Source organism: Oryx dammah, unplaced genomic scaffold (genome assembly GCF_014754425.2).
Source record: "Oryx dammah isolate SB20612 unplaced genomic scaffold, SCBI_Odam_1.1 HiC_scaffold_8, whole genome shotgun sequence".
NCBI lineage: Eukaryota > Metazoa > Chordata > Mammalia > Artiodactyla > Bovidae > Oryx > Oryx dammah.
In genome coordinates, this window is record NW_024070192.1 from 25,397,556 (window position 1) to 25,425,218 (window position 27,663).

At 49.4% G+C, this 27,663-nt stretch overlaps 2 protein-coding genes and 1 pseudogene across 3 annotated transcripts in view; all 3 read right to left on the reverse strand.

Moving 5' to 3' along the window:
- Window positions 1–911: 911 nt before the first annotated feature.
- SLC35B1 (solute carrier family 35 member B1) lies at window positions 912–12,206 on the reverse strand. 2 transcript variants are annotated; one of them, XM_040245653.1, is made up of 9 exons: window positions 12,079–12,206; window positions 10,963–11,066; window positions 10,264–10,394; window positions 9,943–9,973; window positions 9,200–9,357; window positions 7,313–7,439; window positions 6,438–6,544; window positions 6,137–6,290; window positions 912–5,480 (listed from the first exon to the last, which is right to left on the reverse strand). In XM_040245653.1, exons 1-9 carry the CDS (start codon window positions 12,102–12,104, stop codon window positions 5,428–5,430), a joined length of 891 nt encoding a protein of 296 aa, XP_040101587.1. In that variant the 5' UTR covers window positions 12,105–12,206; the 3' UTR covers window positions 912–5,427. The 2 variants fall into 2 exon arrangements, with proteins under 2 accessions (XP_040101587.1, XP_040101586.1); XM_040245652.1 differs by having other exon boundaries at window positions 11,752–12,182.
- On the reverse strand, window positions 8,722–8,846 carry LOC120867449 (annotated as a pseudogene).
- A 2,021-nt stretch (window positions 12,207–14,227) lies between the features above and the next one.
- Window positions 14,228–27,663, reverse strand: part of FAM117A (family with sequence similarity 117 member A) — a 42,247-nt gene continuing 28,811 nt past the window's right edge. The window contains exons 3-8 of the mRNA XM_040245654.1: window positions 23,462–23,557; window positions 21,412–21,522; window positions 20,894–21,028; window positions 19,571–19,772; window positions 18,271–18,421; window positions 14,228–15,456 (exon numbers count right to left, since the gene is read on the reverse strand). Coding sequence (XP_040101588.1) covers window positions 15,156–15,456; window positions 18,271–18,421; window positions 19,571–19,772; window positions 20,894–21,028; window positions 21,412–21,522; window positions 23,462–23,557 — 996 coding nt within the window. The 3' untranslated portion in view covers window positions 14,228–15,155. The remainder of the gene's footprint in view (window positions 15,457–18,270; window positions 18,422–19,570; window positions 19,773–20,893; window positions 21,029–21,411; window positions 21,523–23,461; window positions 23,558–27,663) is intronic.

Sequence of the window (27,663 nt, forward strand, 5' to 3'; positions counted from 1 at the left end):
TTTAGGAAAATGGTGCCCCCTGCTGACTAAGTCTGGGATTGCATCTCACACTGGCCAAAAGGAAAATTAGAAAATGTTTGGCTCTGAGCAAAAGTACCTGGAAGCCCTGTGCACAGAATTGCAAGTGGTGATGCATCTCAGTGTCTTCTTTTCTAGGAAAAGAGGGGCCCATGAGAACAAGTGACATGACTAATGCCACAGGCTGTGTTTCCAGATAGTCACAGAACACCAGCTAAATCTCAATTTAAGATAAATAAGACAAAATTGTTTGGTATAAATATGTCTCAAATATTGTATGGGACATACGTATACTAAGAAGGCATGTGCTGTTTGTCTGAAATTCAAATTTGGCTGAGCATCTTGTATTTTTATTTGCTAAACCTCACAATTCTAGATAAAGTGTATTGGAGGGGCCTAGAGAAAGCTAGATAAACTGGGTATGTTACTCTTCTTGAGTTTCTCTGCAAACTTGATCCCACCCCTCCATCTAAACAGAGCTGGAGATGATGCTTTCTCATATTCTGCAGTGGTGCCCAGTTATACAGTAACTCTAGTTGAGAAATCAATTTTCATTAAATGAGAGCATGATTACAGTAGACCCCTACGAGAATATGAGAGAGATGTGGGCCCTTTTCACAGCAAAATTAACCTACTCGCTTGACATATGTGTGACCACTTGTGTTACATCCACATATTTACATTAAAATTTCAGAGAGTTCTCAGCCTTCCTGAAAGAGTGACACGTTCTCTCTAGGGCTACAGTATGAACGTGGCAATTTCAGGGTCCCAAGTAGGAGGAAATGGTGTCTAGTCAGTCCTTAAGCTGAAACATGACGCTTTTACTAGCTCTGGCCACTCATATACCATGACAAAACACGCAAGTAGGCAGAAGTAATATTCTGTCCCTCCTCTTGGAGAATGTCTGAACCTCTTTCCCTCTTCCACTTCTCTCCAGAAATAGCAGGGAGTCAGCTATACCTGGACAGAAAACCACCAGCCCTCATGAACTTGCTACTCAGGTGGAAGGCACTGGATGAAACCACTCCTCATTCCAAGACTCTCTTTGTTCTTCATTCTAGCTTTCTTGCTGTGGCAGGCACAGCCCTGTGGTTCCCAGTCTGAGGACTGTGCCTGTTGGAATTCAGCTCTCCCCAGTAGGGGGAAATTCTTCAAGAATCAATCCTAAGCTTCCTGAGCTGGGTGATGGAAGCCATTGCTGGAACATCCTGGGAGCAGCAGAGCTTGGAGCCGAGGTGCCAAGTCAGTCTCCCTCCCACAGCCCTTGTGGAAAGGCTTCTGGCCCCCATGGCCTGCTCTCTTCCTGGCCCTGTGCAGAGGAGGCAGAAGGGGCTCAGGTCAGGTCGGGAGGATGTTGTTTTTAGACTCTCTCAGAATGTTCTAGATGATGTAAAACCTCATTGCAGGTTGCTTCCATCTTTGTCAGCATGCTTCTGTGACATTCAGTTCCAGTAGGCTGCATTATGGAATACAAGCCCCAGACAGACCACGGTGTCTCAAGCCAACAGTCAGAATGATACACCTACAATGTATTGCCATAGGATGTTTTATGTTGACCATTTGCTGAAATTAATCAATTTTTCTTATTACCTATATAGTGGTATGATTTCAACTATCATTTCTGAAACATTCTTTATTCTGAGGTGGATAGCTTTTCCTAAAATTTTGTAAACCATGACATTAAAATTTAAGTCCTTACTTGAAAATATAAAAAAACAGTATACCTATTATCAACAACCCTCCCCTCCCCAATTATTTGAAAATCCTATAGGATCAGGAAATCCAAAAGCTGGGAACCACTGATTTAGCTCATTGACCTCTGACATGTGCTAAGTGGAAGCTCACTTGGGCCCTGTCCTCCCATGGAGTCATGTGACCTTCAGCTGATGCACTTCAGTGGATTTGGGGCTCTCTAGTCTGGATATGGGGAGACTTGTTTCTGGCTTAAGCTCTCCCCAGGAGTGTTGTAAGGATAAAATGTCATGAACTAAACAGCTTTGGGGAAGGAGGAGTTCAATAAATAGGAGATTGCTGTTCCTAAAGACAGCTGGTGTGTTTTCAGTGGGAAGGGCTGAACGATCCCGCAGAGACCCAGGACAAATTCTCTGCCAGGACATCTGGGGAGAGTGACCAGCACCACTTATAAAATGTGCAAACTGTTCCACCGCCAAGTGGGACCAGACAGCAGAGGCAATGGGTCTCCTGAGGAGGTTGCCTTCTGCCCTTCCGAGGGCATGGGTCCAAGATACAACAGTAACTGGGGGAAACTTGAGTTCTCATTAATCTCCCTGGGACACACCCAGGGACCCACTGCAAGCTACCCCCTTCCCTAACTTGTTTTTCCATTTCCAAAAGATGCAAATGCCTGCTTAGTCCTCTTCACAAGGGTTTACAGAGCTGAGGAAACACATCACGTAATGCTAAAGAACCCACTTTAGAGATTATCCACAGTGCCCCTTTAAGTCATTTGAAAAACAACTTACGATTTTTCCCCCTTATGATGATTAATTCCAGAATAGTTTTCCCTATGGTTTTTACCCCCAAATCACATTTGCGTCACTCCCCTTGCCCTAGCCTAAGAGGTGTACAGGAAATGGAAAAACCACTCTACCACGAGCCTGAGTACAAACAGCTAAAGAGGCAAGCCTGATAGGCGGACCAAAATAGCAGCACAGTACACCCGAAATGAAAAAGAGTGCTTGGGAAAATGTGTGTGCTGGTTCCCTCCCTTCTTCACAGAGCTGAGAATTAACTGCAGATGAAAGTCCTTTGATGTTTAGAAACCTGAAGCATCAGGCCGCCCAGGGTTAGTGATCAACAATACTTTTGTTTGAACTTGCCTGGTATTTCATGTTTATCAGTACCATAATAACCTAGCAGAGTGTTACTGATGAGAGTCTGGCTTGGCACTCTCAGTTCCTGTGATCCTGTAGGTGAGTACAGCACCCCGAACAAGCTGGCAGCTTACACAACCTTTTAAAATATCTTCCAGTTGAGCTGAAATGATGCCTCACTGCAGAGCCACTCACCTGCTCCTGTGCTCTCACTTGAACTGATTAGAAGCAGGAGCATGGGGGAAAAAGAGTTAGGGAGTTTGATATGGTCATATACACAGCACTGTATTTAAAATGGATCAACAACGGCCTATTGTAGAGAACATGGAACTCTACTAATGTTATTGTATAGCTCATGGAATTCTGCTAACAGCCCGGATGGGAGGGGGCTTTGGGGGAAACTGGATACATGTGTGGCTGAGTGGCTATAACCCAATATAAAATTAAAAGTTTGTAAGACAAAAAGAAGCAGGAGCATGGGGAGACGCCAGCAGTTTAAAACCCTATTTCCCACTTGGCAGTAGAGCCAAACCTCCCTTTTCACTTCCTTTCATCTTCCCACACTCTCTCCAGCTCAAGCCTCACCTTGCCCAGACACCTTTCTTCGTTATTAGCTCTGCATTTCTGAGATGCAATGATTTACCTACCTGACTCCCTGTTAGACCCTAGAGGGTAAGTACTGATCCTAGTCAACTTTGAACTCCCAGCATGTCCAAAGGATGTGGCATACAGAAGGATTAGAAGAACAGGCAAAGAACTGAATGAATATACCAGAACTGGGCTCCTGGCTCACCGAGGATAGGACAGCCTTGCTCTAGTATCAGGTGAGAGCCATGCTGAGCTGGTGGAAATCCTTCTTGCTCTTGGTAACTAGTATGAGGTGTGCCTGAGACCCCTGGTTGGGTAAGGCAGGGGGCAGAGGTGGAGGGGACTGGCCTGATAATTGGGAAAATGTCTCTTGTTAAAACACCAGGCCCAGAGACTTCCCTGGTGGTTCAATGGCTAAGACTCCATGCTCCCAACGCAGAGGGCCTGGGTTTGATTCCTGGTCAGGGAACTAGATCCCACATGCTGCAACTAAAGATCCTGCATGCCACTGCTAAGATCCAGCACAGCCAAATAAACAAATAATTATTTTTTAAAAACCCAAAATAAAAAAACACCAGGCCCAGGTAAGGACTGCTAAATAGGCCCCTGGCCCTGGTAACATGCTCTCACTGCCTAACTAATCCACAGAAGAGAGTTTAGAAGAACTATCAGTCCAGTAGGTAAGGAGATAATTGATGCAACTTTCAGGATGAGAAACACAGAGAAAAGAAAGGGGTGGAGAAAAGAAGGAAGTTCAGCCAGATGCATTTAAAATCTCTCTTCTCAAGGAGGAGTTCAAAATGAGAGGGGGCCTTTCAGGACAGAGCTGCAGTGACACCCAGGGCCCCAAGAGAGTGAGACGAGTGCAAGTGAGCCAGGCTTGAAAGGCTGGGTGCAGGGGGTGGGAAGGCAGCAGCACAGGAAGGAGGCTGGGCGCCCATCTGGAGAGCCAAGGGGCTGGGGCTGCTGAACAGATGGAGTGAAAGTTGCAGCTGGTGGAAATGCACTTTCATGTGTAAAGTTTGGTCCACGGAGGATAGCGATTTCCAACTCCGAAGGCAGCAGTGGGCAGGTGGCTCTGCTCCACGCTCCGCCTTCTCCCCCCACTGCCACCCAGAAAACTCAACAGCGGCTCTGTGCCAGGACTCAGCCACTGTGCCTTCCGCCAGCATCCCTTTCAACAGGCAGGAGCTGGCATGGGAATACCAGGGCACCGCCAGGATGGCAGAGGCCTGCAAGGCTTAGCAGCTGAAGAGGACAAGGGAGGATTAATCTAGCCTCCCCAGGAGGGGACCGAGAGGACTGAGAACAGACATGGAGGTAGAGGGAGGGAAGCAGACCTTCCAAAGCTGTTCATGACATGCACACTGGGTCTCCGCTCTCATTTTGGTTGAGCTTTGGTTGAAGGGGAGGGAATGGGGAAATGTCAAAACGCAGCAGACTCTGAGGCTCTGGGCTCAGTTTATCTCAACCTCAAAAGAAGTTTCTTGAGGAGAGAATATATCTGCAGTTTTTTAAGAAATATTTGCCCACCAGAGCTTTAAGAGATAAAGTGCTTTTTACATTCTCTAGTTCTCATAGACAGCTACCTGTTCTAGCATATTTAAACCTTCGCCTGTGGGAATAGAAGCCATAAGCGCAACAGTTTTGGGGGGAACCAGCCACCCAGCCAAGTTAACCACACCCACGTGGGAGCAGCTTGGGTCATGAACACCAAGCTCTGCCTCTTCTCTTTCTCTCTTTTTTTGTGCGAGGCTGTGCTCCTGGTCAAGAACAGAAATAGCCAACTCTTTCTTGTTAAAGTCCAAATGCTTTTTTTAGAATATGTGATTTTGCTTCTTTAAAAAACAACAACACAACAACAAAAACAAAAAATACCCAGACTGAAACCTAGTCCTTTATCTCTATTGTGTCCATTTTCCCAAGAGATGTCACTGTTGGAGAAAATAACTTAAATATTCTTGGAGTGGAGGTAGTCTCTCTCTTCCTAGTGGGATGTCTTCTTGGCTCCCTTCCCAAACTTGGCATCAAGACCAAGACCTATGGAAACAGAGAACATGGGCTTAACTTTATGGGGAGAAATGAAGTCTACAAATTATCTGGGGATGGGAAGTGGGGTGTGCCTTGGTCTCCAAAATTGGTGCTTTAAATAAAACTATAATTTTCAAACATTAGTTTTATAAAACCTCAAAGAGACTAGTATCAAATGAAAAACATCACCAAGATACTGATAAATTACATGTGTATATAAAATACAGCAGGGATTTTCTGGGCAGTCCAGTGGTTAAGACTCCTTGGTTCCACTATAGGGAGCACTGGTTCGATCCCTGGTGGGGGAACTAAGATCCTGTGTGCTCCATGGTACAGCCAAAAAAAAAAATAACAGCAAGACTGAATGAAATTTAAGAGTCACACTTCTAGTTTGACTCAGCTCATCCACAGCAGTGCCAATTAGTAGGGAATAAGTATAATAATTTTACCCTGTTCAGTGTCTGGGGAAAAAAGAATCATTGGAAAGAAATCATTCAAATGAAATGTTCCTTAGGAAGGCGGGATTACGGGTAATGCTTCCTCTTCTTTTTTGAAAAAGTCTGCTCTAAAATAACACATTTCAAAAATATACAAGTAAGTATTAAGGGAAAAAAAATAAAGTCCCTTTGTATGGCCCAGAGCCGCACGCTCTGGATGTAACTTACCCAAGAACACCAGCACGGTGCCCACCCACTGCATGGGGCTGATGGGGTTGGCGAAGAGGATCACAGAGGCCAAAATGGTGAAGAACTTTCGAGTTGTGGTGATGATGGAGCAGGTCAGGGGACCAAAATACACAACTGTCATGAAGATGAAGCTCTAGAGAAAGACAAAGTTAGGCTGGTTCCTGGGTATCTACCAAGGAAAGTCTGTAACAGGACATCACAGCTGATCTTGCCACCCTCTTCTCCCAGCCAGGCCAGTCTCTCTTGGGGAAGCCAAGCCATCACCCACCAAGGCACTCACCTGGCCCAAGGCACTAGTCAGGCCAAAGAGGAGGATGTTATAGACGATGGTAGGGTACCTTTCGGCAAAGCTCAAGAACTCCCAGAGCTCCCCAGTGAACAGGATTCCTAGAAAAATACATCCAAAGATGAATGGTGCATCCTGTGTGCCCATACTCAAGCATAAACCTGCAGAGGCCTGCAAGAGCACTCTGACGGAGGGTAGGGCAAGGGAAAACGTATAGTGTGAGTTTGTGTTGTCCCATCAAGCATCTCCTATTTTTCTGAATAGAGAAACTAACTAAAGACTCTTCTGAGAAATACTTAGAAGTTAATGAGTTACTTCTGTCAAAGTGACGGGAAGAAGCAAACCTCAGATGCTGTGAAGATACTGATCCATACATCCCTAGCTCAAGGCAGCCCCAAGCACTGGTCAGTTCCAGCCATCAGCAGCCTCCTCTGTTAACCCTAGCATATTGTATGAAAAATACTCCCTGTGTGTGGCCACATTTGGAAAAAAAGTTAGAAAGCACTGATTTAAAAGCAAACACATCCATGTTTGAACAATCTTCATTATTTACCACAGACTAATGTCTCATCTACCTCAGAGAAGGGTGAGTCCCCAGGGCACCCCTGCATTTTACTACTGTGCGTCTTCCCATGATACCTGACAGAGATCTATTCCTGATTGTGCCAGTACAAGCAGCAAGCAGAGCTGACTGGTGCAAGTTTCTCTAAGACGGCTTCTCAAGGGCTTGGACAATAAGGCATCTGAGAACTGAGGCTGACCTCTGGCCTAGGCAAAGAGCACAGCTGGCACCAGAGCTAGAGATTAAGTGGATGAAGGCAGTCTGCCCTCTGCTGATACATGGAAAGAAAAGCAGAACCACTCCTTACCAGCTCCCAGCAGCAGTGTCGACCAAAGGTTGATGTTCAGCATCATGTGGTTGGAGCCTGTTTGGTAGTGAGCTCGCATGTGGTCCTGGGAAACACCAGTCAGTCCATCCAGGGTTAGAGACAAGAGCTGGGAAAGAAAGAGTACAGCCTGCAGTCAGGCCACTGGGGCCCTCCCTAACTCAGGAAACAGATCTCTCACTTTTCTGAGATCCCTCAGAAAGCCACTGCCTTAAGACAGAGTCCTCAGAACAAAACGCTGCCATCTGCCCACAAGCAGAGGGCAAGAAACCTCGTGAGCTCCCTGCTGCCCCCAGCACCGGAAGGACAGGTGATCTGAGCCACACAGATGTAATGTGATCAGAGCAGGGCAGGAAGCCTAACACTTCTCAACGCAATGCCATGAAGCTTGGCATGCAGGGGCCTAGAATAGGCCGTGGTGAGCCATACACATTCTTCCACTAAAGGTGGAGAGAGGAAATCTAATCCCAGCATGTTAGCCTCCTGGCTTGGGAGTCCAGTGCTCCAATTCTGTGGATTCTGTGGTCATATTGCCAGATTAGAATCCAGGGCAATATTGGACAAAATTTGTTCAGTCATGTCCAACTCCTTGGGACCCCATGGACTGTAGCCTGCCAGGCTCCTCTGTCCATGGGATTTCCCAGGCAAGAATACTGGAGTGGGTTGCCATTTCCTACTCCAGGGGATCTTTTCAACCCAGGGATTGAACCTGTGTCTATTAGGTCTAACTTGCATTGGCAGGCGGGTTCTTTACCCCTAGCGCCATCTGGGAAGCCCATGTTAGCCACTAATCCTGCCAATTAACAGCCATATGGCCATGGGCAAACGATTTAACTTTTCTTTGCCTCATTTTCTTCATCTGTAAAATGGAGATTAATACTAAGTTATGAAGTTATTGTAAAAATTAACTAGTTTTCATGCAGAACACTTGGAACAGTACCTAATACCTAGTCAGCAATAGCTACTATAGTATTATTATTTTTTGACAGGAAAGTAGGATTTATTGGTGGGCAGGAGGAAGGAAGGGACAGCACCCTCATGAGTGCAGGGCCCGCCATTTGTCCAGAGGACCACGATTAGGGATGTATTTGACCCTACAGCCATCTGGGATGAGCCGCTTTTCTGCCACCATGGTTTCAAATTCATCTGCATGAAACTTAGTAAATCCCTACTTCTTGGCGATGTGGATCTTCTGGTGGCCAGGAACTGAACTTGGCCCTGTGGAGGGCCTCAATCATATGCCCCTTGTTCTGCAGCTTGGTGTGAATAGACCTTATAACTTGGCCAAAGTGGGCTCTGGCCACTGCGCCCTAGGCTTTCCAAAGGCACCACGCATACCTGTCTGGAGCCTAGACTGGGGACAGCATGCCAGTCATGAATGTCCACTGGCCAGTTATCTCCAAGGTCCCTTAGGGCAATCTGTACAGGCAACAGGCTACCAAGGAGGCTGCTGTTTGCAGCCACTGCACACTGGGCCCCATGGGGAAAAGAACATGGTTGGCTTAACTGGCTATTTAGTATTATTTTAAACTCTGGCTTCCAGGTTTCTTGGAAAGCCACAGTGAGAGACATATTACTCCTTTCCTCTTTACTGTCAGGTCTCAGGGACCTCACAGCAGCATTTAGACACGGGCCTCAGAGTTATCTCTTCTCCAGAAGGAGAACTGAACTGTTGTGAAATATTCTAGGCTCCCCACTACAGCCTCAGCAGAGCCAAGGACCCTGCAGCAAGAGACAAAGTCCAGAAATGGGGGGCAAGAAACATCACTTATCTCTCTCAAAACATAACTGGCCTTCTGTATGTGCCGGGGGTGGATATTCCTATGAAGATTACTGGAAAAGGCTTCCTTTCCCAACAAGATTACATACCAGGAGCAGCTCTCCATAGCCAATTGTGTGTTCTTCTATCCCGACTACTTTTTTGGGTTTGTACATGAAAAGGGCCACTCCAGCCACAATTAGCAACACACACAGGTACTTGGCCATTGGGTACTTCTTCTTCAAGAGGGTCACTCCAAGGAGCATGACTACAGGGAAGAAACAGGGTGGAAAATTCAGGCACCCATAGGCACTGTTGAGACCAATAATCTCCTAGGAGCCAAAGACTCGTGGGGAAAAACGAATGTCTGAGAAGGAGAGCTGGCAGAGGACAAAAAGAGGAGAGAGCAAGACTAGCACCTACGTGGAGATGACTGTGCAACAAGACTGAATGAAGATTATAAAGCAGAGAAATGTAGAGAACAAAGGCTCCAGGAAGGAACCTGGCAAAGGTGGGGCAGTAGGGAAGAGTGAGAAATTGAGAATAAGGAAACTGATGATCAAACGGGATTTAGGGTAGCTAATGACAATGTAGGCCACCGAAATGACTGACCATGTGAAGCAGATGAGGTCAGCTTCTAGCTCACAGTGAGGATTACCAGCTAATGAACACCCAACACAACAGGAAGTGATGCAGATGACAGGATGGGCAGGAGGAAGGGATGCAGGGAAGTCCCTACAGATAGCAATGGTGAGATGACAAAGCTCAGAGGAATACAGCCCTAGCAGAGGAGGCTCAAGCTCACTCCACGAAGACTGAGGATGGACTGAGGCGACCATCTTCTTCTGCTTACCTGGGATGGGCTTGCAGGATTTACCAAGGACCTGAAATTAAATTGAGCAAAAATAATTTCTAAGCATCTTTGACATGCCAGGTACTGAACTAGGTGCTACATAAGATGAGTAAGTTAGCATGGGGCCTGCACCAGAGGCTGTAGCCTCAGAAAACGGCTCTGTCACGGCCCACCCACCATCACTAAATGTCAGATCTGTGGCTCTTCACACTCTTAATTTCCCAGACACATTCTCCTTTTATTTAAGTCACAGACCTGAGGGAAGAATCTTTCATCCTTTTGAACTTCTGAGCCAACCCTCATCCCACCCTGAGGTTTCACCTGAGTTGGGTAGTTGACAAACTGTAGTGCTGAGTTGCTGGAGACCATAGCACCCAGATAGGAGACAGAACACGCAGCATAGAGCCAGCTCTGAGTACGATCCACTCTGGCAGTGTCAAAAAACTGGATCACTGGGAGAAGACAAAAGAAAGAAACATAGAAAGTTGGTGGGCCTAGGATGGACCACTGAGCAAAAGTCAAAGGCACATGAAAGGAATTTATCTGTCAAATAAGATGAGAAGTACTTAGACAGAACTATTTCTGTCCTCTTAGACTGGGAAATCTCTGAAGATTCTCCAACTCTCCAACCCCATCTAAACCTAACACAAGACCTCATGCAGGGCAGTGGTGGGGGGTGGGGGGGTGGATGTTCATTCAGATCAAGGGACTAGTCAGCCCTGCTGCTAGCCCCTGGGGAACAAAGAGAGCTGACACAAAAAGGAAAACCAAAAAGACAAAGAAAAAAATTTTACATATTCTCATGGGGATCCGGAATACAGATCCATTCTCTGCACATTTCTGACTGAGAAACTGATTTAGTTTAAGGAAACAGAATTCCACCTTTTTCCAAAGCCACTAATTTTATAAGTTTAATAGAGAGGCTGTTGTTAGCACTAAAGGGGCTGAGGGTCTTGAGAGTTAGACCTAATGGATACATAGGGAAGGGGACACAAAACAGATTATTATCTAAGTACTCACAGATCTTGGCAAACACAGCATTGACCACACATTGGATGAAGACCAAAGTTAAGGCAAAAGTGAAGGTCTCCTGCTTGGCTCCCTCCCCATACTTTCCTCTTGTTCTAAGAATAAAATGCATGGGAAAGAGACCAATTAATATACTTCCCTCAGGGTCCTCTAGCAATCCAGAGCCACTGAACGCTTTGAAATTGTTTTGCTTCTCTAGACTTAAGGGAAAGTTTGGTAAGGATCACCGGGCACACTTACAACAGGAGCCAATTTTATTGGAGCTAGAAACTAGATACTCCAGGCTGCTAATCAGAGAGCCGAATGAAACAAACTCTGTGTGTGTACACACATATCCGTACAGGATGGTGCTGAAGGAAACGTGAAAAACTGGTGAAACAACGTACACCAGGGCAGGGCCGAGGGCGAAGTAATCAGCAACCTGCAAGAATATAGGAGTTCCAAGGACAGCCCAGCACAGGTCATGGAAACTTAAGTCTGTAAAACCCATTCCTTTAGAACCAACAGGAAAAACATCAATTAAGGGAAGAAAAATAACCACCTCCCGAGAATCTAGGAACCAACTTTCGCGTTTTGTATAACCCTTGGGAGGTTTAGCAGCAAAGGGGTCAGGATGCTGCGAGAGCAGAAGTGGCCAAAGGCAACACTGGGGCTAGGGGCGAGAGGACCGCGAACCTGAACCTGACCACAGGCTGGGGAGACACGGCAGGACTGAGCGGGCGGAGCGCGGGTGGTGAGTGGTGGCGCGGGTCTGCGTTCCCACCCCGGGGATCCGCTCACATCTTTTCCTGCAGGATCCCATAGTAGAAATAGCAGACAAAGACACCGAGGAAGCAGAGCGGCAGACGCAGCCGGTCAGGCACCAGGGAGCTGCTAGCGGCCATGAGACGCCCGGAGGACCCAACCGGAGACCCGCTCACAGCCGGCAGCGGCGGCGGTGACAAGTCCAGCCGGACATCGCCGACCGGCGACAGGGGCCTCATAGGAGCTGCATGAGACCGCCGCTGAGGAGGGCCCCAGCAGCCACCGCTGGAACTGCCAGCTCAGGAGCACCGAGGGGAAAACTCCTCAAAACCCAGAACCCGCTTCCAAGGAAAGGAGACCCACCCTGGGGCCTTGGTCTCGTCCCTCATGGCCAGGGGAGCCAGATGAATCAAGGACAACGCCTCGCCCTCGAAACTTTCCGATCAGGCAACTCCGAGGACAACTGCGACCCGGAGCGCGACGGGATGGCCTAGGCGATACGCGGACGTGGAATGATGACGTGTAAGGATGTGGAGGTAACCAATTGGCTACGCTGTGCAAAGACAGGCAGGTGGGTGGGAAGGAGGAGTACGCCGGCCGAGCAAATCGAATAGCCTTTTTCCCAGTCGGCTGTCAGGCTTCTGCTGGGTCCTAACTCCCGGAAACTGTCAATGTAACCTTAGCGCCCCCTAGCGGGCCCCCAGTGTCCCCGACTCTACCCTCTTTACCAGAAGGCTTGTCTTTGGGGAGCCATCCTCCTCCTAGAGCACATCACAAGGCTCCCAAGGGCGGCAGGGCTCTTGTCTCAGCTCTGTCGCTTGAAGGCAGGGTAACCTGTGCGTGTCACTTAGTTTTCTTAATCTATATATATAGTCCATAGGAATTAGTAATAGCCACTTTATCACCTCTTGACTGTTGAGGATCAAATGAGCTGAGCTTGGTGAAAGTGTATTATAAACTGTAAAAGTGTGCTGTGCAAGTTTAAGGTATTTATTAGTCATGAATTGTTCTCAACTCTGATCTTATTTCCTCACACCTGGAGATGGAAATGGAAGCTTGCTGAAGTGGATTTTCTTCAGGGTCTTACAACTCACCAAGGGAGCAAACCCTCTTGGATTAATAAACTCTTTATTGGGCCCCCACCTAATGACACCAGGAGCTAAGGGCGGACTAACCCCAGGGCTTGGCAATACCAGCCTCAAGCCCCACTGTAGTCATTGGACTCTGGGCTGCTCTCTGGGTAGAGGCTCCTTCTCCCCTTCCAGCAGCCTACTCCTCTGGCACAGCCTCAGGCAAAGGAAGGAAACTCGGGGCAGCACCACACCCATCCCTCTGGGCCTGACTCACTAAGACTTTGGGGGTAGGCCAAACGTCTTTCAGGGGAGGGGCAAGAAGTAGAAGTAGGGTCTGTCCCCAACTCTGTCTTCTTTATATTAATTGGGGAGGGGGACCCCCACACTTTTGCTCTCTTGCCCAGTGGCTTCCTCTACTGAATTAGCTGATGATTCCAGGGCACCGAGCTAGGGTTCCAGTCCCAGCTCTGCCTTTTTCCTATCTGGGATTTCAAACAATTCATTTGACCTCTGAGTTGTTTCCTCAGTTGAAATTAATGGAAATATAACGACTGGGAGAGTAGTGTGGTTAGAAGAATGGGCGCTGGAATCAAATGATCTGGTTCCCAATCCTAGCTCCCATTTGTCCTTCCCTCATTGGTACAGTGGGATTTACCACATCAGGTGGTTTATGATATTTCAATGACCTTTTAGGTAAAGCATTTTATAGTGTATCTGTTGCCTACCTAGCTAATTCATGGTAGTTGGGATAGGCTGGTTGGTTTTGAGGTTTTATGAGATAGATGCAATAGTAGTTATTATGACTGCCCTTAAGGTAGTCAACTTTTTACCCATACAATGGGGATAATGTCTTTTGTGAAAATGCTTTGTAAACTGCAAATCACTAACAGAATTGTGGGTTGGTTATTCTCATTTCCCCCACAAAGCTCTTACAGGTGGGGCACTATAAAGCTGATAGGCTGCAAAAGAACCAGAACAGTTTCTTCTACTATCTGTGTTGTGGGTGCTCACTCATGTGAAAAGAACACTCAGAAGGAGCTAAAGCTTCCCTAAAACTGTGCCCAGAGATTCAATCTGAATGCCGTTCCCTTGTCTTGTAAATTGCCAAACCATTTCCCCTTGGTCACCCTCATTTCCCAGGTAAAATCCACTCTCTGTTAAGGTGTTTTCCCAGACTCACCCAAGAAAGGATGACTTCCCCCACTAACTCCTTCACCCCTCATCCACTGCACTCTTCATTCAGGACATCCCTTCTCTGGCTGCACTGTTTATATGTCCATGGAAAGTCTGCTGTCCTGAGGACACACATTTTGGACCCATCCACCCAACATCTTGTGTTAAGTAAAGACTCCTCTTGAAGACAAGGATGAAGTGATTAATGATACCCTCAATCTCCATCCTGCTCCCTCACCCCCAAAATATGTAACAGAAACTCAAGCTGCTGGGAATACTTATTTATTTGGTCTATTAACACCAATATCTGAAAAAAAAAAAAAAAACCTTCTAAACACAGGATAATAAAACTTGAACATTAACATTCTTCTTCAATTTTGTGTAAGCTCTGCAGTACGGAAAATATACAAACTTCAAACAGCTGCAAAAATAGTGTCTTTGGGAGAAAATAGAGTTTCTACATCGATACAAGAAAAATAGGCATTTTCCTAATCCAACCCAGTCCTGGGGCAGGTGGAGGGTGGAGAGTCGCCACTTGCCACCCAGAGGAATGCCAGCTCTCCCTCTCCCCCACGACCCACCTGGGGCTGGGCAGGCTGGGCTGCTACTTAAGACAATCTTAGGGTGAAAGCGAGATGAAAACGCACTTGGGAAAACACCTGGTTCCCCCTCTGCCAGCAGCTGGACTGGTCAAGTGTCATGGCGCTTTCAGGCTGCTTTGGTCAGCTCCTCCAGTGAGAAGGTGGCAGGCAGATGGGACTGAGAGGATGGGGGTATCTGGGTCTCCTTGTCTGTGTCTGAAGGAGAGGGAGGGAAATCTGTGGTGTCTCCTCTCCTCCAACCATGGCCAGCTCACTCCATGATAAAGACAAGGATCCCGTACACAGCCCTTTGGACTCATACCCAGGAGTGGGAGGCCCAAGACCTTCTGGGTGAGTTTTCCACCAGGTGAGAGAGGTGGCAAGAACACAGGTGTGACTTGTGAGCTGCCCAGCTATTAGTGGACAAAGCAGGTCCCCTCACATTTGAAGGGGCCAGTGTTCATCAGAAAGAGGACCCAGGGCTTTGACACGATAAATGAAAGTGCTCAAAGGCCGAGAGGGAAGGGCTCCTTCATCCCCCACCTCAGGGGAGCTAGGGAGGGTCCTGCCACCAAGGCACTGGTCTCCATGGTAAAGTGGAGGTAAAGCTCCCTCAGACCACCAGGGAGCTCTGGAAAAGCACAGGCTCTTCTGATGGTGGGGTGCGCTGCCACGGCTCAAAGGGCAGTGAGGAGGCCTTGGAGGCCTCTGGATCCTTCCGAGCCGGTGGCCTGGAGCTGGCAGGGGGAAGGGGGGATCCCGGGCTTGAGGGGCAGTTACGGAAGATGAAGCCCATGCTGGGGAAGAGGGGCTTCATCAAGCTGACGGGGCAGAAGGCCGAGCCGGTTGGGTTGAAATGGACTTTGTTCTTGTCAGGACAGGAAGTCAGGAAGGCCAGGTCAGGACCTGGGGACCTGGAGGATGGAGACAGAAACACAAACACAAATAGCCAGTGAGAAGGGATGAGAGGCGTCACAGTGTCGGGGAGCTGGGTCTCTGTTCCAACAGGTTGGTAGCTTGACCAAAAAAACGACAGGCTACTGAGCAACAACCAGTGTGTAGGCCCCTCAGCTCTCCATGTTTTAGAAACAGGGCTAAACAACCGGAAATCTACTTTAGTTAAAAACAGAAGGGATTAAAGCTAGACAGGAAGGAGAACTTCCTGACTGTGATTCTAGAAGAAGAGACTGAGAGACCTTTTAATTTGAGAGATTTTTATCAGTGAACAGTGTTTTGGGGGCAGACCTCTTGCCTGAAAGCAGAGATCTAGCAAAGTGACTTTCTTAGACTTGTTATAGCCTCAAGCTGAGATTCTCAGCCTCCCCATTATTGGCATTTGGAGCTGGATACCTCTTGCCTGTGGGGAACTGTCCTGTGCCTCGTGGGATGTTTGGCAGTATCCCGGGCCTCCACCCACTGCACGACCACCGCATGTGTAACAACCAAAAATGCCTCTTGATACTGCCAAATGTCCCCTCAGAGGAAAACTACCCCTCGCTGAACTCTCCTGGCCTCAAAAATCTAATTCTTGAGCAGATTGAAAAGATTTTAGAGGTATGATTTTCAAAAACCCTTGCTGAAAGGAAAGGACAGCAGCTAGACCTTACCAGGAGATCTAGGTTCTAACTTACCATGTGCTCTTGGCCTAACCTGCCTCACCTAACGTGGAAAGAATTCCCTACTCTGCCGATCACGTAGGGGAAACGGAAGGACTAAAACAGGTCAGGTCAGAGAGTTCTAGAGTAAGGAATCCGTATGATTAGACAAAAAGGTTCTTTCCCCCGAAAGAATGTCTGGCCATGCTTCAGGGGTGAAGAGCCCCAAGAAGCTGCCGGTTGTGAGGAGTCCAGGCAAGAACACAAACACGGAGAAGCCAGTTCTGTGCCAGTGCTTCACATCGCCTAACTTTTTCTTGAAGTGTAACATATACAGACAGAAAAATGCACTCAGTGCACAGCTTGATAAACTGATTACCATTTTAATTGTAGTACCATTTAATTTAAATTCTAACCATTCCAAACCCAGGAAGAAGAGCAAGGCATGTGGAGGAGGGCAGATGTTGGCCCAGCGTGGGAGGTGGGAGGAAAGGTGGAACGAAGTGAGGGCCCATGTGCCGGGTGTGTTTGGAAGCCTGGGGTCCCAGAGAACTCCGCAGTGTCAAGGTGTCCCCTGACTGAGAAGGACTTACAAGAATCCCACTTTACGAAGAGGTAGGGGATGGGCAGGAGAGGGCATGCCCTCGACGTAAGCAGGCACACAGGAGGGTGACCGAGGGAAGACCACGTAACGCTCAAAGGGCATGACAACCAGCATGACCCTGAACAGCTTCATTCCCTCCCTGGGAAATCCAGGCCATCTTACCAGCTAGGCAGCCAGGAAGAGGAAAATATGAAAGAAGAACGAATAAACGGAAGAACCTCCCAGTAGGAAAGTTCATATAATGAAGAGACACCAATGAGTTGAGAATTTTTGTTGCAGGATATCTTAGAAAGTAACTGATGGCTCACCACCTCGCTTAAAAGAGTTAAGACAGGGGCAGGAAGCTGGATGAGTTGGCTTTAACCCTCTTCTGGCCTTAAGAGCCTACAAAAGAATAAAGTTAAGCAGCAGCCTAATTGTCACAAGCAATTCCAGGCTATAACTACTCAACTATACCATGCATTGGGGAAGGAGACAGGGTCCAGAGTCTGCTTCAACTACAAGATCTGGCCTTTTCCCTCTCACCTACCCCAGAGGACCAAGGATTCTAGGAGAAATGGCAACAGTGATGATGCGAGCAAACCCCTAGTGCCCATAGTTTCCCCCGTAACTCCCTCTGGGTTATGTATGTGCCTCCTGCTACTACCAAGGGTCATCCTGTCCCTTATCTGGGATACAGATAGAGCCATCAAGCCCCCAAGCCCTGTCCTAGCTAAATCTCCACTCATACACCATAACTCAACTTCCTGACTGCAGTTGAAACCATAGCTTCCACTGTGAAATGGCCCCAAGGAACATTACAGTCATAGCGGGAATGTGATGAGCTCTCTTCCCAGCTCCTGCTAAGCAGAGCCATGGGCATTTGGTAAAGCTCTGGCTCTGGATTCTCTCTGCTAATGGAGGGAACTGTAGTAAAGATATCAATTTAAGAATGACTACTGAACTGTCCAGGCTGGTTTGGGGATATTCCATAGTCCTTACTTGCAAGGACTGGAAATTTCTGTCGGGAAGTTCATGACACTTGAACCACTGCAGCTGCAGGGTGAAGATTTGACTCAGAAGCAGTATGAAAGCTGTTTAGGCTCCCCCGGCTGCGCCAGTGGGCGTGAGGCACTTCTAAGCTCTGCCTGAAGAGAAGTACTAATAAGTTCTCTCTCTCTCTCATTATGGTCTAACAAATTCTCACACCTTCCTTGGAGATGGAAAAAAAACAGAAGAAACAAAGGGTTTAAGTTTCAGATCTCTTTCCTCTCCAGCTCCTGCTGCGCTTGTGGCTGGCATGTGGGCAGAGAGCAGGTTTCTATGGAGATCATGATAAGCACAGATTTAGGTGCTCAGAGGAGGTAATGTCAACAAGTTTGATCATGGAAAAACTGCAGTACTGACTGTCTATGGCTGACAGTGTCTCCTGATAAGAGGGAGTCCGAGCCTGAAGAGGGGCCTATCTGGTGGGGCACCACAGGGCTCAGCCAACATCTCTGTCCCTCCCTCACACGCCCAGACCCTCACCAACCGGCTGAGGTACTCACGTGGCCTCTTCAAACACCCGTACTCTCTCACAGCCTTCTGGGGGCTCCCGTTTGAAGACATAGCTGTGATTGGGCCGAGGGGAGGCGGCAAAAGCAAGGACTGGAGATGGGCTGCCATCTTCAAGGAAGGTGGGGTGGCCTGGAGAGGAAGCTGCACACAGAGTAAGGTTGAGTCGAGCGGCACCAAAGGGTGTCTCAGCTCTCCCAGGCGGGCCTGGGAGACATGGCACCCTGGCTGGCAGTGCTTATGTTAATCCAGGTTGTTTGTCTACGCTCTACCTTGAGACATCTTTGAGGCAGCTTACAAAATTATAGCTTCTGTTATACAGGGTAAAAAAAACACAGTTGAATTGAGGGGAAAGTCTGGTCTAATACCAATTCCATATGCCCCGGAGGTAGACTGCAATGGGAACTTCAAGTCTCAGACTGAAAAGAATCCTAACGTCTGTGTCTCTGCCTTCTTCCAAGACTGCACCACCCTGCCTGCCAACATACCATAGCTTCTTCCTTTCCACGCTCTTGAAAATCTATCCCTTCTTCCAGGAAGAGCTCTTCTACTGACTCAGACAAGCAATCTTTACTCACCCCACTTGTGGGATAAGATTCCTCTCATTTTCCACACAGCAAATGTACTTGGCCGAGGTTTCAAATATTGACTTTATCTGTGTTTATCTCACATTTATTATTCTACGCTCTGTTCACCTCTGTATTGTCAGATCGTGCCTTTGACCGGCCTACCTGATGGGGTTGCTATGAGATCAAGTCAGGTGATGCAGGCAACAACGCCTGCATGTTAGAATGTTAGGAGCATTCATACGGGAAAGAGGGACTTGTGTTTCGTCCTCTCAGTGATCCAGTCATAGCGGAAGCACAAAGTGGAGATTTGGAGTGAGAAAGCTTGGGGTTTGATTTGGGTCAGACTGTGTGACTCTGGGCAAGAGTCATTCTTTTATTTATAGCACTCACACCTGCCCTGAGATGCGTGCCTGGTTATGGGTACAGTGAACACTTGATGGGCTCATGGGTTCTCCATTACAGCTGGACCTCAGCCAAAAAATGGAGGTGGGAGGGATTGCTTCTCTGGATTACAAGTGAGAATTAAATAAAACTGTAAGTGCAAAAGCTTCATATAAATTATAAATCAGAATCTGTATCAAGGATCAATATAACATACAGAATGAAGATGTTCTAGTTGGTTAGTAAGTAGAAGTACCCAGCCAGAAGCTGATGAGTTGGGAAAGGGCACAGAGGTGACCCCATACTTGTCATGGGCCATGCGGCCTTGGCCTCCCCAGCTTACCTTTGTCGCTGGGGACAGATGCCAGCTCCTCGGCTGCACCCCGGTGCTCCTCACGGCTGGTCTGGCCAGAAGGCTGGGGGGATGCCAGGGGCATGGAGGGAGAGCTGGCAAGGTTTCCAGGCTCCAGGAGGAGGAGGGGGTGATCACAGCTGCCGCTCTGGGAGGGAGCTGGGGCGCGGTGCCCGTCAGGGATTTCAAGGATCTGCCGAGGAAGAATGGGGATGGGGACTCTCAGGCCTGTCCCCTCAGGCCATCAGGGCTGCAGGGACCCTTAGGATCCTCCCCTCGCCATTATTCCTGTCCTCTCTTCATGACACGGTGACACCATTTCTTCACTTCCCTGACTTTCCCAACCACCCCCATCAGAGCGCTTTGTTCTTTTCCCTCAGGGACAGCACGTTATAACCACAAATTTTATGGTTTCATCCATGTGTTGCTGCCACTAGGCTGTACGCCTCATGAGGGCGGGGGCCTCCCCTGTGTCAGGCTCTGGGAACACAAAGGTGAATGACACATGGAGGCACGAAAAAGGGCGAGCCAACAGGACACTGTCAGGCCCCTGCAGTAAAAACGGGCAGCTCAGTATCATGCATGAAACACACACTCCTTTTTTAACATTCAATGGTACCTGTATCAACAGCTCACCAATTTGTATGCGTGTGTAAAATCCTACATATATGCACATTAAAAATCAACCAGCAAGTAAATCATAAACTGAGGAGTGTGCCCATTAGAATTATATTAATACTGCCCAACTGGCATTCCCCAATTCTCCTGTGTCAGTATAAAAATGTGCCTGAGACTGCAGAAAAGGGAGCAAATAATCCGTCTGCGAGTGGAGGTGGGGAGAAGGCTACACAAAGGCAGCTGGGCATGAAGGATGAACCCGTGTGACCAGGTAGCGATGGAGGAAAGGGAAGCGGTAACTCAGGCACCGAGGCTGCTTGAATGGAGACACAGCTGGGTGGTGGTGATGCTGACAGTGACGAGTGTGCCGGGAGCACTGAGCTGCTGCTTTGGCTGAAGACACTAGTCCGCTCCTCCCAGCCAGGGGCCCTCCTCTCTGCCAACCTCTACTCCTCTTTCTACTCACTGCCCCAAAGTCTCCCCAGCTTCACCCACCCAGCTCCGCTGTTCCTGTGGTCAAGTCCATTTGAGTCTGATAAACGCCATTTGTGTTCCTCCCATGGGGTGGTGGTGGCACACTGCTCTGTTGACAGGTGCACAGCCTGTGCACCCCCAGACAGCACGAGTCCCACCTCCCTGTGTCCAGACTCAGCAAGATGCGACTGTCTGTGCACCCAGCATGTGGCCCCCACTCACCCGCAGCAGCTCCTCTTCACCCTGGTCCTTCACAAACACCTCCTCCAGCTCTTGGTTGAGCCCTTCCAGGCTCCGGTGCAGACAGGGGCTGAGTCTCAGGACAGGGGACCCTGCGGGGAAGCTGGGAGGGGACGCCTGAGGAGGAGGCGGATAAGGCCATCACTGAACCCCTCCAGACACCATCCAGGTATCAGTTCTGACCAGCGGGTAACAGTTCTGTCTACACAGCAGAACCAAGTGGGTAAAGGAGAGTTTGGGGACAGTTACCAATTCAGTGGGGCTTTCGCTATAAGGCAGAGGCCCAGAGTGTGCTTTTAGAGTCTGCACCGCGGCCTCAAGTGTGCAGGGGGTGGGGATGACAGACACGCAGCATGTGCCCTTTCCAGCGCTGCCTCAGAACTTCCCCGGCACCCATGCGGCCACGGGCCCCGCGGTGAGGAAGGGCTCAGAGGACCTGCCCACGCCGGGGGGCCCGCCCACGGTGGACGAGCAGGGAGAGGGCTGGGGGACAGACGTACCCTCCGTGCTCCCCGCACAGCATGGTCCCCTTGGAGTGGGGAGCCCCGCTCCTTCTCTTTCCCACTGCGGCTCAGCTTTGTCCTCTGCAGCTGTTGCTTCAACTTGGTAATCTAGTGGCCAGGAGAGGGGAGAGGACAGGCAGGTGAAGCAAAGCAAAGGTGCACTGGTCCTCCCTCCCAGGTGTGCGTGCAAAGTCACTTCAGGAGTGTCTGACAGTGTGCGAGCCCATGCACTGCAGCCCGCCAGGCTCCCCTGTCCATGGGACTCTCCAGGCAAGAATACTGGAGTGAGTTGCCATGCCCTCCTCCAGGGGGTCTTCCGACCCAGGGATCCAACCCTGCGTCGCTTACATTTCCTGCACTGGCAGGCAGGTGCTTTACCACTAGCGACACCTGGGAAGCCCCTCTCTCAGGCGTGGCTCCTGCCAAAAAGCTCAGGATACATAAAATACATAAAAAGAAGATGGAAGTTAATCTTCCATCTCAAAATACTTCAGTGGTATTCAAATTGATGATATGCTCACTGGGCAAGCTAGACACCATATATGACCAGATTATTGGATGTTTTGAATTACCATGTATTCCACAGGTGGCTCAGGTTCGAAAAAATTAAAAATATACAACCCTGAAACCATTTCTGTCTTTCACAGATTCCAAAGGCATGGCAAACTACTCTGTTAATAAAAATGGGAAATGACGTTCTTACATTCACTCCTCAAAGTACATTCACAGCTATCTCAAAGGTCCTGGGACCAGGAAGGACAGAAGGATTTCCCCCTATTTTATTATGATTATTGTTTTGGGGGCAGGGGCTGTGGTGGGCCTTCGCTACTACTCGAGGGCTTTTTCTCGCTGTGGCCCCTGAGCCGGGGCTACTCTTTGCTGCGGCGTGTGGGCTTCTTGTTGCAGTGCTTCCTCTTGCTGCGGAGACGGGCTCTAGACACGGGCTCTAGACAGCTGCAGCTTCAGTGGCTGCAGCTCTCAGGAGCTAGAGCGCTGGCTCAGTGTGGCACACAGGCCAAGCTGCTCTGTGGGCATGTGGGATCTTCCTGGATCAGGGATGGAACCAGTGTCCCTTGCACTGCAAGGAGGATTCTTACACTGGACCACCAGGGAAGCTCCCCCCAACCCCCATTTTAAAGTAGACTGTGCTCAGCAAGGAGCAGCCTCTCCAGAAGGAACATCAGCTTTTGTCCCAACTTCACATCCGGTAACAATTATGGAGCATCATCAACAACTTTGACTGTTATCCCCGTCACTCTGTAATTCTGGACCTACTGATCCTTAATGTAAATATTCTGATAATTACAAACTGCAAATACTTTGTATTTCCCACTAGCCTTAAATATTCTGCCAGTAGGAGAATATGAAGGACAGGGAAACCTGGCGTGCTGCAGTCCGTGGGGTGGCAAAGAGTCAGACGTGACTGAGCGACTGAATAACAACAATTCTCCTTCTGTTCTTGCAGCCAAGAGGGCAGAAGCTACTGCCCTGTAAACGGTGACCCCTGGCAAGCTGGTCCTCCTGGGTTGGGAGCCTTGGAATCCAGTCTATGGCTTTTTCTATCCTTACCCTCAAACCCCAAGGGCCCTCGTGAGAGGGAGGGAGGGCCAGGAAGGAGTGTTTGGGAACATATCACTATTTTCACTATTTTTCTCTGCTTTTAAAAATAAGGCTGGATGAGTGGTTAAGTAGTGAGGTTGGAGGCTTCCAATTCCCAGAAAACTCGTTCTCTGTCTCTCTCTGGTCTCTGAACTGCTTATCTGGATGCAACCTCAAAGTGAAGTGAGAACAATGGCCACCCCCACCCTGAGCTTGTCTGTTGGAGGGCAGCAGTAGGTCCAGGCCAAGCCCCTGCCTACAGGAGGGCCTGGGCTCATAAATCCAGGCCACCAGGAGGCTGGGAGGCAGCTACGAAGACGCCAACTCATCAGGAAAAGGCTAGATCAAGGCGGGTGAGACTGAAAACGTGGGTCCACTTTGGAGCAGATGGTGCTAGGGGGAGACAAGAGACAGCTACCCTGGCCGGGGCATCAAAGGGGGCGGTTACCTCTTTCCGGTGGTCTGTGCTGCCCCAGGATGCTGAGCGCTTGTGTGTGCAGGAGATGGCCCGCTCGCCTTCAAGCTCTTGCCAGGATAGGGGGGTCTGCAGGGAGAGAAACTGAGTGAGACAGCTCAGCTCCTCAAATGAGCCCTGGGGAAGCAGACACACCATTTTCAGGACCAGAGGTGGTGGCTCTGGGTGGTCTTCTCTCACCTGCATATCAACCCCCAGGATGCCGCCAGCCCCTCTTATTCTTTCAGGCTTCTCCACCTGCACTGCCTCTTCCCATGTCCGCCAGGAAACTGTCCCTGATGAGCCAATGAGGACAACCTGCTCTTTACTCTCTTAAGACTTTTGCATGTGGATTACAGCCCCAGAAAATCCATGTGCTTCTCCCCAGCAGTGAGGACCAGTTTTGTCCCTCTCTATCCCAACCAGGTCCAAAGGAGCTTGAGTTCAGGGAACCACTGGCATCCCCGATTCCCTCCCCATCTAAGAGCCCAGTAGGGGCCCAGGTTCCTGTGAGTCTAATGAAAACAAGTTACCAGATGAGACCCCATTAAGGAGTCATTAATTGGTAAGAGAGGAAAAAGCTCAACAGAGATGCCCTGCTCTCCATCCTGGACTGAAGCAGGAGACTTCTTGCAGTGCAGGGCCTCAAGCTTGCTCTGTGATATTTCCCTGTCCACAGAGTGTTGGGGGCCCCAGTGTCCCCCTGAATACACGGCAGGAGGGATTTTCACAAAGCGAGGAGCCAGAATCCTGAAGTCAGCTCAGACGCCTGACCTCTCTTGGCTTTATCACAGCTCCTTCTCCTAGGCCCTGCTCTGCCACTGTGAGAACCAGGCTCTCAATCCGCCATTCTTCCTCCCCGACTGTGCAGAAGACAGAGGACCCAGGATGGAGGCAGGGGCAGTTGTAGACCCACTTCCTGAGCCCCTGCTGGAGGGGGGAAGCTGTTGACTCTAAGCATGAGGCAGAGGAGGACATGGTCATCTCCCCCGCCAGCATCCCTACTTCCATTCCAAGGGAGGGCCCAAGGGGGAGGCTCCAGTGGAACCAGTTCCTCTCTAACTTCTTTGCACAAGCTGCCAAAACCATGAGGGCCTGGGAACCATCTCCTCCAACAGATCTGCTGACCTCTCCCGAGAGGTTCTTGCAAACAGAAAAGGGGGAGGATAAGAGGGAAAAAGCCCAACAACTCACCACCCAACAGCTGTTAAGAAGAGCTCAGTGGGGGCAGTCTGAGTGGGGCTGTGGGAGCAGGCTGCCCTGCACGACAGCTGCAGGAGAGGGGCCACAGGGGGCCGAGCCTCCCTGCCTCTTCCTTCTCCCAGCTGCCCACCCATCAGGAACTCTGCTCGGCTGTGCAAGACAGCCAGGGTGAGATGACTGCCCCGACTCCTTTCTCTGAGACTAGCACAAGGGGGACCCTCCCGAGATGCATCCCCACCATCCCTTCTTCTGCAGAAGGGTGACATCACGCTGTACCCCAAAGCCTGGAGGTGGAGCTGGCTCTGACAGGGGAAACCAAGCAGCCAGTCTACTTCCAAATGCCCATCAGAGTACTGGCGGACATAGCCTCAGAAAATCCCACCACTGCATATACTGAAAAGAGAGGAGAACCCCCTCTCCCATAGCCCCTGAGCTGGGCAGATGCACAAACGTTCCTCCTTACCAGGGCTCCAAGCCAAACCGATAGATAACTAGGTCTGCTCATTAGAGCTGAGCTCCACTCAAGCTTGCTGTCCCTGGAAAGGTGGCAGAGGCTGCAGGGGAGGGGCAACAAAGGCTAAGGTGCTGCCCGTTTCTCCTCCTCTGGGAAGACCCTGCACCCACAGGTGCGTGGTGAGAAGGCGGTGAATCAGCCACCTTCAGGCTTGTCCCTGGGTCTACTAACATCTCCTGAGAACTTTTCAACTGCCTCTTTCTTCTGAGGTATGTGAAGGGGTGGAAGGAGAAGTGTCAGCCAGCGCTAGGGGCTAGAAGAGATGTGAAAACTCAGGGCAGCTGGGAGACTCTCCTCTCTCAGTCCACCGCACCTGTCTGCTCAGCAGCATCTCCAGGCAACTACTGCCTACTCTGTAAACTGTGTTACTAAAGGCCATCGCTTTACCTCAACACCCACCCCTCGCCACAGGCATCACCATCTTACTCTCCACCCCGGGCTCTCTGTCATACAGACAAATGTAGCTCCATCTCCTTTGTCTTTCCTTATCCCTTGACCTCTAAGCCTGGCGTCCCCAACTAAGTGCACCCTACCAGCTCTTTCCAGCCTTCCCATCAGGGAGCCCTTCTTAACTGTCCACCTCACATGGCCTGCTGCCACCCTCTGCATCTTCTCTGATCACGTGGGTTCAGGGCACATATCACATGTGCATTCAACAAAGAGTTACTGAATGCAAACTGGGTATCAGGTACCATTCCAGGTGCTGTGGATATAACACATGAAATGACAAAAATTCTCCTCTCCTGTGAGTGTACATTCTAGTTGGAGGCACAGTTTAAACAGTGATAGGTAAAAGAGAAAAATACAGCAAAGACAGGAGATAGGAGGGACTTCCCTGGGGTTCTAGTGGTTAAAAACCCACCTGCCAATGCGGGGAACATGGGTTCGATTCCCAGGTTTGGGAAGATCCCACATGCCTCTGAGCAACTAAACCAGTGCACCACAACCACTGAGCCTGTGTGCCTAGAGCCCCCGCGCTCCACAAGAGAAGTCAAAGCCCACGCGATATCACAACTAGAGAGTTGTCCCGGCTTGCCGCAATTAGAGAAAGCCCATGAGCCGCAACAAAGACCCAGTGCAGCCAAAGGTAAATAATTTTTTTTTTTTTTTTAAAGAAAGAGGATAGGAATGTTAGGTTGGGGAACATGACTTTAAATGTCAGGGAAGTCCTCGTTGAAAAGGGAGAATCTGATGAAAACATGAAGGAGATGAGGAGTGAGCCATGTAGATATCACAGGTGCTAGTGACCCACGTGGAGGGAACAGCAAGTGCCAAGGTCCTGAAGCAGGAGCCAGTCTGGGAGGTTTGTGAATGATAGGAGATCGGTGTGGCTGGGGTAGAGTGAGCAAGGGGCAAAGTCGTAGGCGACATCAGTAGGTGTGACAGATTGAAAATGGCCCCCCAAAGAAATCAGGTCCTAATCCCTGGGGCCTGTTACTGTTACCTTATATGGGAAAGTGTTTGCAGATGCAATTAAGTTAAGGCTCTTGAGATGGGAAGTTTATCCTGGTGGGCCCTAATGCCATTTGAAGTGTCCTTATAAGAGGGAAACATAGACACTCACAGAAGAAGATGTGACCAAGGAGGCAGAGTGGACCGATGTGGCCACAAGCCAAAGAATGCTGGCAGCCACCAGAAGCTGGAAGATGCAAGGAATGGGTCTCCCAGAGAGCCTCCAGAGAGAGTATAGCCCAGCCAACACCTTCATCTTGGCCCAGTGGAATGGAATTCAGACTTTTGCCTTTCCGAACTCTGACAATAAGCTTCCATCATTTTAAGCCACTAAGTTTGAGGTAATTTGTTACATCAGCCTCAGGAACCTAATACATTAGGTTATCCTGGGTTTGAAGCTACTTACACACCGACCTGGAGTATTCTTCAGGCAGGCATGTGCACAGGTGTGGGCACGGGCCACTCCAACTGAACTGGGAGCATCAAGAGAAGGACCATGCCTTTGCCTTATTTCCTGTGCTCCTGGGTAGACAGCCTCCTCCTCTTGGGTCTCAGCCCAGGCATCTAGTCCAGGGTCTCCTTGGAGGACAGAAAAGTCAAGGCTAAGGAAGGCTACTCTTCAAAGAGCTACCCTTTATGGCACAACAGGGGTCAAGCCAGGCTGTGTGACAGCACCGTAAGTAGCTGTCCCAGATGGTCTTCTGGAAGCAGGATAAAGCTTGAGCTCAGCAGGCCAGTCATGTTTGTCAAAGGGACTCACACCCTGGAACAGATTTATTTTAACATCCTGGCCTTGGGGAGCAGCTGAGAGAGAAGCAGGGCTACTTACTGGTCATGAGTGGCATCAGCCAACTATGCAGATGATGCTTGGATTATGCAAAACTGATGTGAGTTAGACCAAGGAGGCTTTGCCTGGGACTCTGAAGTCTCGGAGCAACATGTAGGAAAACTGGGTTAGGGTGAGGACAGCTCTCCAAACAGCAGCCTGATCTAACAAGAGGGCAGGGGTGAGATGGAGCCAAAACCC